Here is a 16,829-nt window from a genome sequence, read left to right on the forward strand (position 1 = left end):
AGCCAATGATCACCTCCAGGATGATCAAAGACAGTCTGGAGTTACCTGTAAGTACTGTGACAGTTAGAAGACGTCTGTGTGAAGCTAATCTATTTTCAAGAATCCCCCGCAAAGTCCCTCTGTTAAAAAAAAGGCATGTGCAGAAGAGGTTACAATTTGCCAAAGAACACATCAACTGGCCTAAAGAGAAATGGAGGAACATTTTGTGGACTGATGAGAATAAAATTGTTCTTTTTGGGTCCAAGGGCCACAGGCAGTTTGTGAGACGACCCCCAAACTCTGAATTCAAGCCACAGTACACAGTGAAGACAGTGAAGCATGGAGGTGCAAGCATCATGATATGGGCATGTTTCTCCTACTATGGTGTTGGGCCTATTTATCGCATACCAGGGATCATGGATCAGTTTGCATATGTTAAAATACTTGAAGAGGTCATGTTGCCCTATGCTGAAGAGGACATGCCCTTGAAACGGTTGTTTCAACAAGACAATGACCCAAAACACTAGTAAATGGGCAAAGTCTTGGTTCCAAACCAACAAAATTAATGTTATGGAGTGGCCAGCCCAATCTCCAGACCTTAATCCAATTGAGAGCTTGTGGGGTGATATCAAAAATGCTGTTTCTGAAGCAAAACCAAGAAATGTGAATGAATTGTGGAATGTTGTTAAAGAATCATGGAGTGGAATAACAGCTGAGAGGTGCCACAAGTTGGTTGACTCCATGCCACACAGATGTCAAGCAGTTTTAAAAAACTGTGGTCATACAACTAAATATTAGTTTAGTGATTCACAGGATTGCTAAATCCCAGAAAAAAAAAATGTTTGTACAAAATAGTTTTGAGTTTGTACAGTCAAAGGTAGACACTGCTATTTTTTTGAACACACCCCTTTCAACTAATTGCCCAATTGCACAGCCTTAAGAGCGTGCATATCATGAATGCTGGGTCTCATTTGTTTTCTGAGAATCTACTGAACCTACTGGTAACTTGTTTGCCACGTAGCAATAAAAAATATACTAAAAACCTTGATTATTCTGGTTAGTCACATTGTACTGCTATTATTTTGAACAAGACTGTATATATATATATATATATGATAAATTGCATGTTTTTACATTACTTATTGTACAAAATAATTTAAGCAAATTCATATTTCTTTTATAAGTTACACAAGATTCAACTTGACTTAATTCAAAGCACAACTTTCATAAAGTTAAGAAAATTAACTAAGTTTAAATAAGTGGACATTTATAGGTTGTTTGCTGTTTTGAAACTGGATAATATTGGGTTTCTTTTCAGACCACTTGCATTATGTGAAATGTGACATGTAATAAGAGAATACATAATATTACATAGAATATAAAATATGACTGTCCATGCAATTTTTCCCATCATAAAAATAAAAAACCTTCATGTCAATGTTAAGTCTTTTTATTGTAGGACAAGAATGTCACACACACAAAATATACAGAGGATTTATACAGTATTCTCACTGTTACAGAAAAAAATATCCTAATAAATTATCTGGGAAATAACATTAAATAAATTAAAAAGTATTTAATACTTCCGCTGTCTTTTTTTACTACGTACATATTGTATAATCCCAATATATTGCATTCTAGATTTTACCCCTACTGCACAATTAATTCTTTTTTATTTATTATATAAGGATGTGATGCTTTTCGATTACTCTTAAATAACTCTCACCAGTGCATTAACATAGCCTACCAATTTCCAAAGACAGAACAGAGACACTGCTTTAACTACTGTAAAAAGGGCCTATTCTGCTTAACATCTCCTTTTGTGTTACATTAAAGAAAGTAATACCATTAGAACAGTACGAGTGTTTAACAATAAACTGCAGTACATGAATATAAAAACAAGAGTTTTTGCTTGGCTCATTAACAGACATTTTATTGCTTAGTTCAAATATGTACACACTGTAGACAGAACATTTAAGGCCATAGACCAGTAAAGTTGAATTTAATGGAAAATCTATTTCAATATTGAAACACAGATGGATACTTGTTGTTTAACCTATTGACTGTTCTAACAAAACCTTTGTTTTTAATAAATATATTGATGTTGCTGAAACAACCATTCAGGCTATTGCACATTCATGGACATTGTTTGAACAGATACTGTGATGGCTTGATGGCCTTATTTATATTTTGTGTTTTGAGCATGCTTCATTGAAATTTCCTAGCAAAATATTTAGTCAAAGCCCTAAAAGTATCTGCGTTAACAGGCGTTTGGTTTCCTTCAGCTGTCCGAACAATGCATTTTTTCCTAAATGCGTTAAATTTGCTGCATTGTTTTTAAGTTAGGAGAGACCTGTTTGGAAAAAAAATAAAAAATCAGAGTAATGACCTTGTATTCCGAATAATGATGTTAGTTTCCATTCAAGCAAGCATTAAAGGGCATGAATTTGTTATTTAATTTGATTTTTTATTTATTTATTTGGGCTAAATTGCATTCAGTATAGTGCAAAGTGTTACATTTTTATTAAAGGGGTTACTTCACCCAAAAATAAAAATTCTGTCATTAATTAAGACCTTCTTTCTCATCTTCAAGACACAAATTAAGTTAGTTTTGATAAAATCCGAGAGCTTTCTGACCCCACATAGCGTTATTACCACTTTCAAGGCTAAGAAGGGTAGTAAAGACATTGTTAAAATAGTCCATTTGACTCCAGTGGTTCAATCTTCTCTGATGTTATTCATGTTGTAAACAGTGCAGCTCTTTCGGGTCAGAAATTCATCAAAAATATCTTAATTTGTGTTCTGAAGATGTGTTGGAACAACACAAGGGTGAGTAATTAAATGACAGAATTTTCCTTTTTGGGTGAAGCAACCCTTTAACTGTCTGTGTAATTCATCAGTTGTGTCATTCACCTCAAAGTCTGTCCCTGTGCATTCCTTAATGTCAGCTGGTGTAAGCCCCTCCCAAACCTCGATCAGGGTTAAACCTTTGTTCTTGTCCACATCGAATACCGCCTGGAGAAGAAAGCAGAACAATGTGACCCCACATACATGACAGAAGTGCCATCAAATGTGCAGCCATGTGTAAGTGAACTCTTCTGACCTTGAGGATGTGGTCAGACAGGGTAGAGAAGTGCAATGCAGTGAAAAAAGCACAGGGAAAGGCACTTTGTGATGTAATGAAATAAAGACATATTGAAAACCTGGGAATTTAAACCTGGAAATATTTACGAAGAAAGAAAGGGATAAGAAATATATTTCAGACTTTGCACTATTTCTTGGTCACAATTCAAATGAGTTATTTTGTAACTCCTTGTACAGATGCTCAGATGTTCATGATTCCACTGAGACTCAGATGCTTTTTGGATCATATCAGATCATACTGGAGAAAATCATCATTGGGTTTTATATAAAAACGTGTGGAGCTCGATTTGCTCATTAAAGCAAAGGGGGCAAATACCAAATACTTGAAAAAATGTTTATTTAAAGGTGGCCTAGAGTTGAAACAATATTTGAAATGGTTCTCTGATTACTACATAGGGTATGTTGCTTGCCTAGGGTCAAAAATTGTCCAGATAAGATTTTACAACATTTACAACCCTAGAAATTGTCCCTAGAATGAAATGGTCTGTTTTTGCCTTATTTCGAAGAGTCGTGAATAATAAATTTGAGCTCTGCTCTGATTGGCTCATTTCAATAGCTCAGACAAGTGCAGTTAATTCAGCTAACACAATCGCAAACGGCACAAACCGTGACAGAACACAGACCGACTGAATGACACTTAAAAGCAGAAAATCTCGAATGAAGATTGCTGAAATGCAGCTTACTTGTTTATTGGTGTTTTCAGATCATCCACATGCGCGAAAGAGAAAGCTTGCAAGCACATGGTTGCCAGATTGCACGTTTAAGTAAAACACTGGATAGAATAGACGTTCTTTTAGCAGAAAAGCTCTGATTGGGGGATTTTAATGAATGCCGCCAGCACGAACACTCGAACTTGAACTGTTACCTCACAGTCTGTCTTATGTTGGGATTTGCCTGTTTTGGGGTTTTTTTGTGGTCTTTTTCAAGCACAAAATTTACATATAAAGGAGGAAACAGTGGTGTTTGAAGCTCATTGTATGTTAGTTCCATGTACAGAACTCTCATTATTCAACTATGCCACGGTAAATACAGCTTTCCCATTCTAGGGCACCTTTAACTTTTCACTCAGATTGTTATGTTGATAGCATTTTTTAAAAAATAAATAAATAAAATAACAGCCACATAAATGCTTAATAGATAAATATTAACTAGTGTTATTAGGCTTTTATACCCTACTACAGGGGTTTTCAAACCATTCCTGGAGCCTCCCCAGCACTGCACATTTTGGATGTCTCCCTTATTAGACACACCCAGCTCAGGTCATGGAGTACTAAACTAATCAGCTGATGAGTTAATAGAGCTGTGTTAAATAAGACACCCATCCATCATATGCAGCGCCTTTTACTATACGGAAGCCTAACCCTTTAAGAATCTGAAATCAGATTGGAAAAGTAGTGCAAGTAAACATATCTATTGAGATGCATTTCTTAGGGGGCTGCATATGTTGGATGAGTGTCTTATTTAACACAGCTCTATTAACTCATCAGCTGATTAGTTTAGTACTCCATGGCCTGCGCTGGGTGTGTCCAATAAGGGAGATATCCAAAATGTGCAGTGCTGGGGAGGCTCCAGGAATGGTTTGAAAACCCCTGCCCTACTATATATATATGTTTATAACATTGTTTTTAACATTGCATCCCATGCACTGCAGATCTGTACGGAGATGACAGAGCGTTTTTCGTAATAATTCTGCTCTAATTTGGATTTTGTACTTTAAAATCATCCCCTGACAAAATGTAGAATATTTGCAATACATGCAGACTACGAGGGCTGTTATTTTAGCATTCCTTTTATTGTGTTTTCTGTTTAATTCTGCTTGCCTTGCAGTGATAAAAACACCACCTCAGTAATAGCAACTAAAACAATGTTAACAGGCTCAAAACAGGTGAGGACATCATTAATATAACAACATTATTGTTATAATAATGCAATAGTAAAACATAAAAGCACATCTGTCTGCATAACAACTTGCAAAAGGTCAAGCACATGCATTGTGCATGCTAAAGGCTATTACTGAACCAAATCATACATGTTTGCATTAAAGCAGCAGTCTGTTTTTACTGTTCAAGGTGACCCAGATCTAACGTTCCTGTAGTCTCATTTCACCCAATACCTGTGGAGCACAACCTGCCATGGGCAGTGTGCGTGCTGTCCCTTCGCCATGAGCCTGCTGTCTCCGTATCCTCTCTTCCACCTCAATGAGAGGCTCTAATTGCTCGAGGATTTGCTTGGGTGTGTAACAATGCAGGCGATAACATTAATCTACTTGCCAGAGTCCCAGCCATACACTCTTGACAGTTTTTTTTTTCCTTTTCAAAAATCAGGGGAAGGCGAATTGAACAGTCAAATACGGCAAGATGGATGGTGTAATCACATCACAGCTTGCCAGCAATGTTTATATAAAAACTTCCATCGCTGGAGATATGCGTGCTGCTGAGATGACAAGTGGCAATTTGGCCCAGAAAACCACTTTTAGATTCATATGCATTCTAGGAAACATTGTTTGCCCAGTAGTAGTTACATTTCTAATGACAACACATGAATTCAAAACAATGTTTTGAACAGTTATGAATCAGTGTATTGATTCATGGTTCAGATCGCCAATGTCACGTGATTTCAGCAGTTTGACACGTGATCCGAATCATGAATCAATATGCTGATTCATAACCGCTCAAAACATTGTTTTGAATTCGACCCATCACTATAGATGTCGTTTTTTGCGCAAAAAAATGAATTTTCGTTGCTTCATAAAGTTATTGTAAAAACACTGCAGTGAGATGTAATTTGTAACGACGTCTTTAGTGCCTTTTATGGGTCTTGAAAGAGGAAATGACTGCTGTCAATGAAGGCCTTTCTGAACCATCGGATTTCAACAAAAATATCTTCATTTTTTCATCTTCACAGTTTTGAAGATGAACGGAGGTCTTACGGGTGTCGAACGACATTAGGGTAAGTAATTAATGAGAAAATTTTCATTTTTAGGTGAACTAACCCTTTAAGTTATATGCTAATATTATTGTGGGAGGTTCAAAAAGACAGCTAAACCCTCATGTTCTTTTGAAAGAAATCTTTAAAGTCCTTGGGAACTAAGAGCATGGTCTAAAGCGCACGACGCAAGTGCACTTAGGCCGTGTCTAAATCCACTTTTGCCAGTTTAACGATGGCAAAAATGGTCACCGTGTCTGGCACGTGTTCTAAAAGGGTTGTCCCTATTCTCTTAATGAGTCATGGGTGTGTTTTGTGCATAATGTGCAATGAACCAATTAGTCTCATCTCCCATTTCCTTTAAAAGCCAGTTGGGCTTTGACCATGGTGTATTCGCTATTTACATGGCGGAATTTGTGAGCGGAAAGACTGAACGCTTCTCTAGAGGAATCCTTTTATTTTTTATATTTACAAATATTTGTGTGCGCATCCCGTGTATGTAATAAGCAGAGTGTACGGGCTGTGCACTCACCTATAGGCGCATATTACTAACGCGCCCTTTAAATAACACAAAAAATATTGTGTCATTGAAATTTCAGTTGGTCAATGGTGCAATGACTCAAAAATAGCAACGTACCAACAATGTGCCTGAACACACCTTGCTTTCAGACCACCACGCCCAGGAGCGCACAAATGTGGCGCAGGACGTGAAAATGATAACTGCGTCAGGCAGAAACTAGCAAAATGTATAAATGTGCCGGGTGTATGATAGAGCCGCAGATGTTTGGGGTCAACAGTAATTTCAAAATGTTCTTATTATTTTCCCTTAAAATTTATTTGAATGTTATTTTCTGCTAGCCTAGAAATCTAGACGCACCCTAGCAACTCTCAATACCCTTCTGAGCTGTAAACGCTAAACTCTTGCCGGGCCAATCACATCGTGTATAGAGTCGGTGGGCGGGGCCATAATGACGACGGCCGAGTTGCGTTTGCGTGCTTCTAGTAAACACAGAAACTGGCGAACGGCGGTCTTTCGAATCAGCTTTGACCGAGACTCTGGAAGACTTGGAGTTAAGCTTTTCTCTGAGAAAAGAACAAAGAACGGCACTGAAGTCATTCTTAAAAAGGGAAGATGTGTTCGGAGTTTAGCCGACCGGATACGGCAAATGTTTAATCTCTCAACGAGCTACGTTTCACCTTCGTTGTTCTGGTTGGTTGTGTAACGCTATCCTATCGTGTGCAGAGGGAGTTTGAAAGACAACCGTTTATCCCGCCCCTCAGATTGAGCCGTCAATGGTGAGTTTCCAGACCAAACATCTTGATGTGGGTCTGACTTGTCAGGCTAATTTTCTGCACATACAAATTATTTTTTTAACATGCTGAATAAAGGAACATTAATGTATTGTGACTAAATATGAATTAAAAACAAACAATAGTATACTTATAAATGAACATCAACTTCATAAACAAAAGCTGTACAGGTCATTGCAGATCTGCTTGTTAGGTTTCTTTTTATTTATTATTACTATTATTGATATTCAGAATAATACATTTAGTTTCTATTTGGGGTTCATTTCAGAAAAAAACAAATATACACAACCATTCAAAATCTTAAGGTCCCCCCCCAGAGAAATCAATATTTTTTGTCAGCAAGGATGCATTAAATCAGAATTAAAAAATCCATTATTTTTACATTGTTTCTATTTCAAATAAATTTCTCTTGAAATTTCTATTAGTCAAAGAACCCTGTAAAAAGTAACATATGGAAATGAATCTGTAATATGAGACCCCAAACAGATTCTCATAAGATTAGAAAAAGCCACCGAGTATCAAGCAGATGCTTTAATGTTAAACATGTTTCTTGAGCTATTAAAATGGCCTTGGGGTCTCGCAGAACACGAAGGTTAAGCAGTGGAGCGGTTCTTATAACAGAGCTAAAGCTCAGCTTGTTAGGCTGACAGACAGGGGTTGTGTTGAACAGCAGGGTAGCATGACAAACACAGGCTGAATAGAAGGTGGTGGCAGTGTAGCTGGAGAGGTCTAACCTTTCTAAATGTTGACAGAATCCTTTCATTGGAAACCATGTTGTGTGATTGTTACAAAAGCAAACGCTGGCAAAGCATGGAGACTAAAAGGTAAGGAGGAGAGGAATGTAGGTAAGACTGTTCAGAGATACCACTGGTGAGACGAGAGGCCGGCTCTACAAGTGCCAGCAGCAGTCCATAAAAAACAGCTGAGATAGCCTATGAACAGCTGCATCATTCACGAGGCCCTGAACCATCTCCTAAGGCTTTTTTTGATGAAAGGACAACAAATCCTTAGCATCCAAGGTCCAGCTGGGATTCCCAGCTCTCCGTTCCTCTGGCCATGTGGCAGAGCTGATAATATTATTAAGTAACATTCACATTAAAAAGCTCTGCGTTTGAAAACACAGTCGATATGTAATGTCGCTCCGATCAGGAGATTTGATTAGGGTTGGTCCAATAATTGGATTTCCATTTTCTACTGACTATGTGCAGTGTCATAATAATTTGTCATGTCCCCTTATGTCTTTGCACATGCACAAAGAGCAAAGACATTTTCACAGCTTTTCACTGTGGTGACTGAAGTTTTGTTTGAGATGGATTCGGTATATTGATGAAGTGATAAGCTGCTGAATAGATGACATTTATTCTTTACCAGAAGAGACTGGTGTGGGCTGTTGATTAAAACGTTCTCCTAATGTTAAAAGGGTAAAATCAATGACTCTTAAATCAAAACCCACCTTTTCTGTGATTATACGGTCCACACACTGTTTTCCGGTCAGAGGCAGATTGCATTTCTCCATAATCTTGTGTTTACCACCCTGTGAAATACATCAAATAACACAATAAAATTAAAACAATGTAAACAATATATATATATATATATATATATATATATATATATATATATATATATATATATATATATATATATATATATATATATATATATATATTATTGCGATTAATCACCCCCCCCCCCCCTGTGCGATTAATCACACATTTATTGTGACATTAATCTTACACCATTTATCTTGTACATGTTCATTTTGTCATCATTTTCTATATCCAGCAAAGTAAACCAGGTGATTCTCACAAAACTGTATTTTCTGCAAGCTTTTTTCAAGGTAAATTCAGGTGTCTTTCCAAAAAGGGACACTTGGAGACTCCAAACGGACAGCTAATAACCAGATGATGCATATACCTGGCTTCAGTACACCGATCCATTCAGAATTACTAAACACAGCAACATACACATGACAGATCAAAACATTATCCTGAATGTGTGTGAAAACAACTTAAATGTACTGAAATGTGTGCATAAATACAATGCGAGATCAGCGCATACACAAGGCATTAATATAACAGACTTGCTATAAGACTTCTGTACATTCCAGCAATAATCTTCACCTTGAATGTAATCCTTTAAAACTTTAAAAGCGTGTGATAAACTCCCAATTTCTAAGTGTAGGAGCCAAAATATGATGTTCTTGTGTTGACCACTGAGTGGAGCTGTTGGTACAAGATTACTATGTATATAGGTATTCTTCTTTTATGATGGAGGCAGGTGTTTTGACCCGTAGGTAGGGCAAAAAGGCTTTTGACCGCAATAGCGGTGAACGTTTAAGAAAACGTTTCTGTATCAAATGTACTGAGTACTCAATGAGACATTTATTCACGGTGTTTGGAGTTGGTGAGACCAATAAAGCGGTGATGTGATTCAACGAAAGAATGGCCTTTCTGGAATTTATGGATGAACTATAAACAACATAACGCCAATAAAGTGAGTAAACCTAGTTTCTCCCGGATCCAAAAACATCTCATAAGCTTTAAGTATTAGATTTAGCTTCTACACTAAGGTCTCGTCCACACTTATACGTTTGTTCTTTTTCTCTCCTTTTTTGGCCTTCCGTGACACGCGGTGACGATCTGATAGCATTTAGCTTAGCCCACTAAGCCCAGTTTATTCACTATGGTACCAAACAGAGATCAAGTTAGAAGCGACCAAACACCTCCACATTTTCCCTATTTAAATACAGTTACACGAATAGTTGTATGATCAAGTATGGTGACACAAAAAAAACGTGACGCTTTTCTAAGCGAGTTAAAAAGGAGAACTATAATGTATGGCGGAATAGCACTTCTGAGAGTACTTCGACTATGCGTAGTAAAAAGTCCTGACTGAAAAATCCTCCCTCACATCTCCCCCTCACCCTCTCATTTCTGTCAATAGGGGGAGAAGAGCAGATGTGAGGGAGGATAGACATATATACATATATGTCTATATATATATATAGACATACACACACAATTTTGCGATATAATCATAGAAAACTACTATGATATGAATATGCTTATGACTAATTGCTACCGAGTTCATTTACACTACATGAATTAGAATTTCAAATTCTACACAGTCAATTTAGAATTTAGTCCACTCCGCCCATGGGTACAGAAAACACTCAAAGCGAGCTGTGTTCATCATCAACCGTAATGGATACACAGGCCCTTCTGACTCCATGTTCTGTTGGATCAGGGGATAATAATTAGATAGCTGCTGGTGCTTAATTCTACTCATGTCCAGAGATTTCATCCCACCAGGGGCAGGCAGCTGGCCCTGTTAGCCTTCCCTCAGGGCAGCCACTGCCAGCATGAACAAAGCAAGGGGCAGCATGTGAACAGCAGCCATATCTTTCTATGCCCATCTCTTGTCTTTCACTCCATCTCTGCCTGGACCAATGTGATCAGAGTGGTGCGAAGGGAATTATGTCACCAACGTCATTATCGAGAATATTTGCAACCTTGGAACAAATTTAAGCACATTTCACAGATGGGAACACTGAACTCTGACAGATTACTGAGCAATTGTGTCATTTATGTTCAATAGGGTGTTTTGATGATGGACACAGCAAAGCATCCAAATCTGTCGGCATGAAGATTTCATTTGAGGAATCTGTTTAATAGCATGTAGTGAGCTGGACTGAAAAAAACTGCAAATACAATGCATATACTGCTAAAGCTGTACCTAAAGAACTGTTTATAGGAATAGGTTAGAGCACCCTCTAAACCGTATGCCGTCAAAGGTTTTTGAAGAATCTTTACACAGCTCTTTCCATTCAATCACAGTTCATAGTGGATATCAAGCTATAAAAAGACACAAAAGCAGCAGAAAAGTAGTCTGTGTGACTCATGCAGTATATTACAAATCTTCTGAAGCCATACAAAGCTATTGTATGGCTTCAAAATACATGGAATGTAAATCATAAGACACAACAGCTGATCTAGAGGCTGTCTACACTAGACAAGACAAAGCAAAAATCCATTTGTTCTTCGTGTCACAAGTAGCACGAGCGCTTGAAGTATGTCTGAAATAAAACAGAGTATCAGTTTACTGTCAGGAATTTATTGCATTCAGTGTAGACAGGATCTCTGATTATAATGGGGTTTTGTCGCATTGCGCCACTCGTGCCTGGTGACTATGTGTAAGCCAGCTTCATGATGCTTTCTTGTAGGGGTGCACCGATATAAAAAAATGTGGTCAATACCTTTAAAGGGATAGTTCATCCAAAAATGAAAATTTTGTCATCACTTACTCACCCTCAAGGTGTTCCGAACCTGTATGCGTTTCTTTCTTCCGCAGCACACAAAAGAAGATGTTTTAAACAATGTTGGTAACCAGACAGTTGATGGTAGCCGTCGACTTCCAAAGCAGGAAAAAAAATCTTCAATGGCTAGTCATCTGTCTGGTTACCAACAGTGTTTAAAATATCATATGTGTAAAGAAAAATATATGTACCACAGAAGAAAGAAATTCGTACAGGTTTGGAACAACATGAGGATGATTAAAGGGCGACAACATTTTCATTTTTGGTTGAACAACCCCTTCCAGCCGGTAACAAAATATACTATAGATATAGAAAAACGGATCACTCCTATTACTTATGAATGGGAGAAACTGCAATGCATAATAGGGTGGTAAACATCCCGCCTTCTAATGGCTCGTTTCCACAGAGCTGTACGGTTCAGTACAGATCAGTATGGTACACAATTTTTGACTTTTCCATTGTCAGAAGTTGTGAATGGTACCCTCATTTCCCGAACTGTACCTAGCCCAGTAGTCTGGTACAAAAGGGTGGAGCTAGACTCACGGCAAAACATTGATAGAGAATTGTCACTTGTGCATGCTTTTTCAGCAGTGTTTTTCCTTGCAGCCTTGGCTCAAATAAAGCATGTCTTCTACTTGTGTTTTGACAAGCAGCCACATACAGAGAAGCAAGAACAAGATCTGCTGTTTGTTGTCCATTGTTGTTTACTGTGTTGCTTTATTCTTTGAGCGAGAATAACATTGACCACTACACCACGCCTATCATAAGGGTACTGTTGGTGGAAGAGGAAATGCAAGCTGGATCAAGGTTTACTGTGCCGATCCATACTGAACCACACAGATCGGTGGAAACAAGCCATTAATAAAAGAGCCAATCGCAATTGGAAAAAACATTGCGCGTTACTGCAGCTGCTGTTAGAAGCTCCGGTTCCCATTGAAACCTGAGACTTGTGCCTAGGACTGCACATGCACATTGCCTGGTCCGCCTGAAAAATATGTTTTTTTGTTGTTGCTATTTTTGCATATGAAACAACATTTATGGGACAGTTCAGGTCAGATTTTGTAGCAGATTTGAAATGTTGTTTAATTATGAGTTCGGCTCAGATAAGATTTGGTCTTGGATGCCAGAAGGCAAGCTGCCCGGAGGCAAGCTAACAGACTTTCCTTGAAGGTCCTCTTACCTATAATTATTTGTATGATATGGCTAAAATTGAAAAATGACTTAAAATAAAAAAAAAGTATTAAAATTCTATACTTCTGATAAATACATTTAAAAAAGTACGTTTTTAGATGTTATTTATAGTGAAAATAGTGTCAGATACTATTTGTGCCTATGTGTATTCAAGCATAACAGTATGCAATAAAACAGCATATTCAGTGCAATTGATAATATTTATTAAAATATATCCAATAATCAAATATTCAATATTGTAGGAAATAACCAATATGGTACCAATGTGTTGTGCATCCCTAGTTTTGTGTGTTTTTTTGTGTGTGTTTTTTTGTGCTGTTTAGAGCCTCTAATAACTATAAATAGTACAGCAAAAGTGTTCTATTTTGTGAGTAAATAATGACCAAATGTTCATTTTTAGGTAACTATCATTTAAGGTTACAAACACACGCAGCAAATAACATTGACGCTGTGCGCATACCACTGTCTGCACAGCTGAAAGCTTCTCAGAATACTGACACCTCTCCAACTGTCTGCTTAGGGAAAAGAGATTCTGTCACTCACGGGAAATAATGATGCCCTTCTCACAGGGAATACGTGCCATGCAATGTGTCTCAATAAGAATCTGTTCATTAAAACTGACTTCCCTCTACATTTAAAACAAAACTACTTAGAGGATTTACAACAAATACCACACTGCATCCTTGTAACACGACGTTAAACTCAACATATTTTGGTCTTATACCTTTAATCTTCAAGAGCTGATTTGCCATCCTCTCAAGGAAAAGAGACATCACCCATATTATTTTTCTAAGCAGTGTTTCAAAAGTGCTGACATTTTTAAAAACTAGGGTTTAAATTGGGATTTCGGAGGTGGGGAAAAGAGTTCCAATTTAGTGGTGATTCTGGTGACCTAGGAAAGGTATGACATGGATAAATATACAAATATGACTAATACCTAAATGATATGTCGGTCCAGTGGTATGATTCTTGCTTCGACACGAAGGATCCCGGTTTCTAAACTTGATCATGTATATAACTTTTAATATACCAAGCAAAATTACTAACACACACTACTGTTCAACAGCTTGGGTTCAGAAAGATTTGTTTATGGTTTTTTAAAGAAATCTCTTATGCTCATTAAAAATGCATTTATTTGATCAAAAACAGAGTAAACACGATAATATTGTGAAATATTATTAAATTAAAAAATAACTGAATATAATAACTGAATATACTGAATAAAATAATTGAATATAGTTGAACATATAATTTACTCATGTGATGCATAGATACATTTTTACCATCATTACTCTAGTCTTCAGTGTCACATGATCAACATTATTTGCTGCTCAAGAAAAATTGATTATTATTATGCTCAATATTTTTGTGGATACTGTGATCCACTTTTTTAGGATACTTTGATGAGAAAGTTCAATATAGTCATATTTGTGTCATATTTGTATATTATACATACACAGTAGAGGCCAAAAGTTTGCACACATTACTATTTGTAATGTTTTTGAAAAAAGTTTCTTCTGCTCATCAAGCCTGCATTTATTTGATCAAAAATACAGATTTTTTTATATATATATATTGTGATATATTATTACAATTTATAATATTTGGTTTTCAATTTATTATACTTTAAATTATCATTTATTTCTGTGATGCAAAGCTGAATTTTCAGGATCGTTACTCCAGTCTTCAGTGTCACGTGACATCCAGTCTATCACATGATCCTTCAGAAATCATTCTAATATTCTGATTTATTATTGTATATAACTGTTAGTGTTGGAAACAGTTCTGCTGCCTAATATATTTGATGAATAAAAGGTTCAAAAGAACTGCATTTATTCAAAATAAAAACATTTTCAAATAATATAAATCTCATTTACTATCAATTTTTATCAACTTAACACATCCTTGCTGAATAAAATTATTGATTTATTTCAACAACAACAACAAAAAAATGACTGACCCCATATTACTGACCAGTGTATATTGTTGTTACAAAATATTTCTATTTTTAAAACATTTGCTTCTTTTTTTTCATCAAAGTATTATAAAAAAGTATCACAGGTTATGAAAAAATATTAAGCAGGAGAACTGTTTCCAACTTTGAAAATTAATCATCATATTAGAATGATTTCTGAAGGATCATGTGACACTGAAAGGCTGGAGGAATGATCCTGAAAATTCAGCTTTGCATCACAGAAATAAATTATCATTTAAAGTATAATAAATTGAAAAACAATTATTTGAAATTGTAATAATATATTCACAATATTACTTTTTTTCTGTATTTTTAAACAAATAAATGTATGCTTGGTGAGCAGAAGAAACTTCTTTCAAAAACATTACAAATAGTAATATGTCCAAACTTTTGGCCTGTACTGTGTATACATGTGTGTATATGCATATTTTTTTTATTTTTGGGGTAATTCTTTGTAATTCAATTTAAATTTCTTTACTGTCACTTCTGATTAATTTATGAATGAAAACTGCTGAATTCTTTGCTAAATGAAAGTATTAATTTCATATATTGGAAACAGTACACTTCGAGCTGCATTATATATTTTTAATTTGCCACTGCTAAGAGGAAAGCATAAATATGTAATGAATTTTTGTAATGAATTTTTGTTGTTGTTGAAGTACAGTCAATAAGAGGAGATGGAATGTCTGTACTGCTATTCAACATTGAAAAAAAGAAATACATTCCATTCCAAGGTCCCAGTATGTCATTCTGGATCATTCCGGCCAAATTCAACCCCTGCTTATAACAGCACCGGAACACTTTATTGTTTGTCACTTCGCTTGTCTTCATTAGTGACATTCCAGAAAGGCTTTCAGTTGCTCTGTGACATGCAAAGCTTGATAATTTGGCTTCTTTTGGAACTTATTTCAATAGCAAAGCACAAACAGGCATCCACATTATGTCTGTAATGCAAGTTACACTATATCAAATTCTTGTTTATTTATAAACTGCTATCTAACTGCATGGTCATGTGATTACACCTACCTTAGCAGAGTGCTCCATTGTAACAACCACTTTAGTTCCAGCACTGGCCACTAGATCCATAGCCCCTCCCATGCCTTTCACCATCTTACCCTGGAGGGAACATACAAACAAAAAAGATGTTGCAAGAAATGAGCAACACACACAAGTACTTCAAAATACATTGTAACAAACAAACACACAATATTTCAGGCTGTATGAAACAAATGAGACAAGGCATTAAAATGAAATCCTACAGTGGTCCATGTGTTTTAGTTCAATTCAAAGTGGACACGGAAGCTCGGTCAGATTTGTTCTGGAGGGGATCTGAAAGGGCATTGTTGCTAGGAAACCATAAACCTGATTACCTGTGGCTGGAGTCACTTAACAAAAGGGCCTTTTCAGTGACGCTGATTTTATTGTTTTTTCGCAAACATGCATGAATGCAGACACATGCACAAACAAAAAACTGGGCACAATGACGCTAAGAAATCCATGAGGAGTAAGCGTGTTAACACAACATCTTATAATGACACTTGTTTTGAGCCATATAGATTTTGAATGCATCAACATAACATTTCCTGCCGTCCCTGAGGCAACACATTAAGTCAATGCCCAAATATTTATGCCATTCCTCTAAGAAAAATGAATCTTTTCCAACGCCTTGACCATTCATGCCCCCTGATCCCCTGTAGTGTCATTTTACAGCAATTTCCAAACTCTATTTTATATGCTGTGGGAATTCATTTAAGAAAATGTCTTCTGCTGTTTCTCAAAGTATTCGGCTCGAGCTCAACCAGCATGATCGCCTTCAGTCTCCAACAGAGACAGATGTACTTGAAATGCTTGAGTAGAATCTCAATAAAGAGAGTTGAATATGAATGTAATACCTTAAGCCTTGATGGGTTTTTCATACAACAGGGGTTTCCATTTTGTGCATGCTTGGATATGGTGAAATGCCTCATAAAAAAATAATATTATGAA

General features: G+C 36.5%; 1 protein-coding gene across 1 annotated transcript in view; it reads right to left on the reverse strand.

The window, feature by feature from the left end:
* Window positions 1-1,413: 1,413 nt before the first annotated feature.
* oxct1a (3-oxoacid CoA transferase 1a) overlaps window positions 1,414-16,829 on the reverse strand; it is a 68,096-nt gene continuing 52,680 nt past the window's right edge. Inside the window, exons 14-17 of the mRNA XM_067413540.1 lie at window positions 15,870-15,959; window positions 8,813-8,893; window positions 2,893-2,994; window positions 1,414-2,332 (exon numbers count right to left, since the gene is read on the reverse strand). Coding sequence (XP_067269641.1) covers window positions 2,297-2,332; window positions 2,893-2,994; window positions 8,813-8,893; window positions 15,870-15,959 — 309 coding nt within the window. The 3' untranslated portion in view covers window positions 1,414-2,296. The remainder of the gene's footprint in view (window positions 2,333-2,892; window positions 2,995-8,812; window positions 8,894-15,869; window positions 15,960-16,829) is intronic.

This window comes from Pseudorasbora parva, chromosome 13 (assembly GCF_024679245.1).
Source record: "Pseudorasbora parva isolate DD20220531a chromosome 13, ASM2467924v1, whole genome shotgun sequence".
NCBI lineage: Eukaryota > Metazoa > Chordata > Actinopteri > Cypriniformes > Gobionidae > Pseudorasbora > Pseudorasbora parva.